This window comes from Eriocheir sinensis, unplaced genomic scaffold (assembly GCF_024679095.1).
Source record: "Eriocheir sinensis breed Jianghai 21 unplaced genomic scaffold, ASM2467909v1 Scaffold143, whole genome shotgun sequence".
Lineage (NCBI taxonomy): Eukaryota > Metazoa > Arthropoda > Malacostraca > Decapoda > Varunidae > Eriocheir > Eriocheir sinensis.
The window spans coordinates 610,557-614,934 of NW_026110773.1; the positions used below are offsets into that span (position 1 = coordinate 610,557).

The 4,378-nt window shown below is 47.2% G+C and overlaps 1 protein-coding gene across 1 annotated transcript; it reads left to right on the forward strand.

Annotated features, from left to right (window-relative positions):
• Positions 1–257: 257 nt before the first annotated feature.
• Positions 258–1,808, forward strand: LOC126990041 (mucin-20-like). The gene is made up of 3 exons (XM_050848606.1): positions 258–876; positions 1,044–1,082; positions 1,191–1,808. Exons 1-3 carry the CDS (start codon positions 523–525, stop codon positions 1,572–1,574), a joined length of 777 nt encoding a protein of 258 aa, XP_050704563.1. The 5' UTR covers positions 258–522; the 3' UTR covers positions 1,575–1,808.
• The last annotated feature ends 2,570 nt before the right edge of the window (positions 1,809–4,378 follow it).

A 4,378-nucleotide genomic window follows, 5' to 3' on the forward strand; every position in this document is an offset into this window, starting at 1 on the left:
GCTTAGTGAAGCATGACAATTTACACAACGACAGCACAGATGGCCGTGACGTCCAGGAAGGCATCAGTCTCTACGGACCAGTCATCACTGGTCATCATCTCGAAGGCTGCCCATGCATCATCAGCCTCTTCGGTGATGGCGGCCACCAATTCGGCGGATGGGCATGGATCATCAGCCTCTTCGGTGATGGCGGCCACCAATTCGGCGGATGGGCATGGATCATCAGCCTCCACGGACCAGTCATCACGGGTCGTCACTTCAAAGACTGCCCATGGATCATCACCCTCATCAGACGAGTCATCACGGGTCGTCACTTCAAAGACTGCCCATGGATCATCACCCTCATCAGACGAGTCATCACGGGTCGTCACTTCAAAGAGTGCCCATGGATCATCAGCCTCATCAGACGAGTCATCACGGGTCGTCACTTCAAAGAGTGCCCATGGATCATCAGCCTCATCAGACGAGTCATCACGGGTCGTCACTTCAAAGAGTGCCCATGGATCATCAGCCTCATCGGTGATGGCGGTCACCAATTCGGCGGATGCCCATGGATCATCAGCCTCCACGGACCAGTCATCACGGGTCATTGCTTCAAAGGCTGCCCATGAATCATCAGCCTCGACCATAGCAGCGGAAGTCACCAAGTCTGGAGCTGCCCATGAATCATCAGCCTCCACGGACCAGTCATCACGGGTCATTGCTTCAAAGGCTGCCCATGAATCATCAGCCTCGACCATAGCAGCGGAGGTCACCAAGTCTGGGGCTGCCCATGAATCATCAGCCTCCACGGACCAGTCATCACGGGTCATTGCTTCAAAGGCTGCCCATGAATTATCAGCCTCGACCATAGCAGCGGAGGTCACCAAGTCTGGGGTGCCCATGAAACATCAGCCTCCACGGACCAGTCATCACGGGTCATTGCTTCAAAGGCTGCCCATGAATTATCAGCCTCGACCATAGCAGCGGAAGTCACCAAGTCTGGCGCTGCCCATGTAACATCAGCCTCCACGGACCAGTCATCACGGGTCATTGCTTCAAAGGCTGCCCATGAATCATCAGCCTCGACCATAGCAGCGGAGGTCACCAAGTCTGGGGCTGCCCATGAGACATCAGCCTCCACGGACCAGTCATCATGGGTTGTCACTTCAAAGGCTGCCCATGCATCAGCCTCGACCATAGCAGCGGAGGTCACCAAGTTTGGGGCTGCCCATGAAACATCAGCCTCCACGGACCAGTCATCATGGGTCGTCACTTCAAAGGCTGCCCATGCATCAGCCTCATCGGTCCTGGCCACTCCGTCAGTGGCCGCACGCGGTGCAGGGCTCACCGCCCGGACTTGCTCGCCACACCGCCTCCCGTTGCACCGGAGACTGGTGAAGACGGGCCCGTCATCACAGAAGAGAGAGAAGTGGAGGCCGCTGATGTTGTCCAGCAGCCAGGCCAGTGGGATGGAAGAGGTGAAGACTGGCTTCCTAAGCGAGGCACATTGCACCCTGACGGCCGCGTTGCCGTCTTTCTTGCACAGCTTCGCCAAGGGCACACGCAGCTCACCCTCGGCGTGGCAGCCTTGAATCCCTGCGACGCAAGACCATCCTTCCACGGGGAGCTTGACGGAGGCGACCGTACGCCTCCTCTTCAGGCAGCAGGTGGAGTCCTTGCACGAGAGCTTGATGGAGTCCACCAGGGAGGAGCCTCGCTCCAGGGTTACCCACACGTTGAATTTCTGTCGAGATGCAGAGTTTCCCATCGTTGCTTCGATGTGATATAAAAAATATCCGTATATCGAGGAAATCGGTGTTAGGTAATAAAGGAGGTGCTATGTCCATGAAGACCGACTGGCCTCCAGCAAATTCTTTCTGCTGTAATCTTGCCTAGTCGGCTAAGTAGTGCAGTTCACGCGTCGGATGGCGGGTGACAGGGCTGCAGCAACACGCTTCTTCATGTTGTTAAATAATAATTAACAAAATAAAGGAAAATTCAAATTGTCTAGTGAGAGAGAGAGAGAGTAACAAAGAGGAAGAAGGGAACCACAGTAACGAAGAAAAGTAAGCAGTGCAAGTGGGAATAGGGATTATCGGTAGGTGGCAAAACGACCATCTCAGGGCGCCTCCAAGCACACACACACACACACACACACACACACACACACACACACACACACACACACACACACACAGCCACATCTATGTGGTGGAGACTAGTCGTGATGAGGACAGTAGGTGTGTGGTGGTGGTGTTGGTGGTGGTGGTATACTTAGGGAAAGGTCGTAAATTGCTGAACAGGTTTCCCCAGCGGCAAGAGTGGCCTGCCAATTGGAAGATGTTGAAATTTGTGCAGAAGTGTCCTGCGGCTAAAACAAAAGCTGTGGAATGTGTTTGGACAAAGTTAACGAAGGAGATAAGCGTGCGAGATACAATATTGTGACGTGCGTGTGTGTGTGTGTGTGTGTGTGTGTGTGTGTGTGTGTGTGTGAGAGAGAGAGAGAGAGAGAGAGAGACTGCTGGAAGGGATTAAAAAGAGAACAACGCAATATACTCTTCCGCAAAAACCTGATCCATCCGATAGAGCCTTCACCTGCCGCCCGGCGTCCTAATTGTTACACTCGCCGAGGACCGCCGCGCTGATTGCTGATCTTATAAGTGCGTCGCAGCCACCAAAGGAATTGAACGTTTTGACCGTAGAAAATTCAAAACTACCGCTCCTCAGCTGACTTTATCGGCAATTGGTTTTTTTCTCCGCCAATGGCTGGCTCTCCCTTCCTTTACGCGTCCTGTCAAGAGGGCACTTTTCTCGCCTAGTTGTTCACTGTTACTCTGATGCGTTACGTAACATGGCTCTAAGGAAAGTGTCTGCTGCACTGCACAGGTGTACGTTCAATAAATGGGCACCTGGGGAAACGTGGAGATTATAAATTGTGGTGCCTCGCACATGACACCGGACCTGTACCCGGGCAGCACCCGCCACGTGCTCTTTGGCCAGCGAGAGAGAGACGAGCACCGACGCCACGCGCAGCTGTAGCATGTGACTCCACCTGTACCTGTTATTTCTCTGCCGAACAGTTGTAATTACGGCCGTCAGCAGATCGCTGGCCGAGGCCTCCTGTCACGTGTCACTTCTTAAACGCAACATCAGCACGCGCCGGAGGGGGAAATGCAAGATTCAAGAGGTGGTAATTGTTATGTTTATAACTAAACAGCTGACACCACTCTCTCTCTCTCTCTCTCTCTCTCTCTCTCTCTCTCTCTCTCTCTCTCTCTCTCTCTCTCTCTCTCTCTCTCTCTCTCTCTCTCTCTCTCTCTCTCTCTCTCTCTCTCTCTCTCTCTCTCCTTGATTGTTATGCAGTTTTCGTTTGAATTTTTCTATAAAACAATAACCCACGCACACATAGCTATCACAGACTAATTTGAAAACTTATTTAAGAGATCATTTATAACCTTTATTAGTTTTAATATAAAGTATAAATTATTATATTAGCTCAGTATGGAAACGATTACAACGTGGCGGCGCCCGGCCTGGTGGGCCTGGCAGCTCGTGTGGCTCTGCTCCTCTCGTCCCTTGCCCCACGCCCCGCGATGCGTAGGCTTGTCTCTACACGGCCTCGGGCGCTCAGAGACAGGTGTCCAAACAGATCCTAGACTCGCCAATATGGTTCAAGTTTATGGTGTTGATAAAATATATATTAAGATGTCATTCTTGACATTTTTCTACTGGAGAACTTTGTTTGGATTGAGATTTCGCTGCCTGTTAGCGCAGATTTATAAGATAGAATTCTGGTAATGATGTGGAAAAAGGCGTTCATCACCGCTGCATTCTGGTAGCCTGGCAGATTATGACTATTTTGTCAACAGCTCATCTAAAAGTACTAACTGTCTAGGTCAATATAATATTATGAGCTTGCAAGAAGATAAATTATCAAAAATTGATAATTTGTCAAGTGGTTGTATATATATGACTATAAATATTCATAGAATATAAATATATATATATATATATATATATATATATATATATATATATATATATATATATATATATATATATATATATATATATATATATATATATATATATATATATATATATATATATATATATATATATATATATATATATATATATATATATATATATATATATATATATATATATATATATATATATATATATATATATATATATATATATATATATATATATATATATATATATATATATATATATATATATATATATATATATATATATATATATATATATATATATATATATATATATATGAAAACAGAGGGTGATGTGGAGATAAACAAGGACCAAGTACTGATGGTGATAATGATAGTAACGACTACGATGATAGTGTGGGCAAGGATGATGATGG

Bases quoted from the DNA above. Each gene is read 5' to 3' on its own strand.
- LOC126990041 (XM_050848606.1), top strand. From the start codon at position 523: ATGGCGGTCACCAATTCGGCGGATGCCCATGGATCATCAGCCTCCACG. The intron at 877-1,043 runs GTGCCCATGAAA...ATTGCTTCAAAG, and splicing joins CGGAGGTCACCAAGTCTGGG to GCTGCCCATGAATCATCAGC. The intron at 1,083-1,190 runs GTCACCAAGTCT...ATAGCAGCGGAG, and splicing joins CCTCGACCATAGCAGCGGAG to GTCACCAAGTTTGGGGCTGC.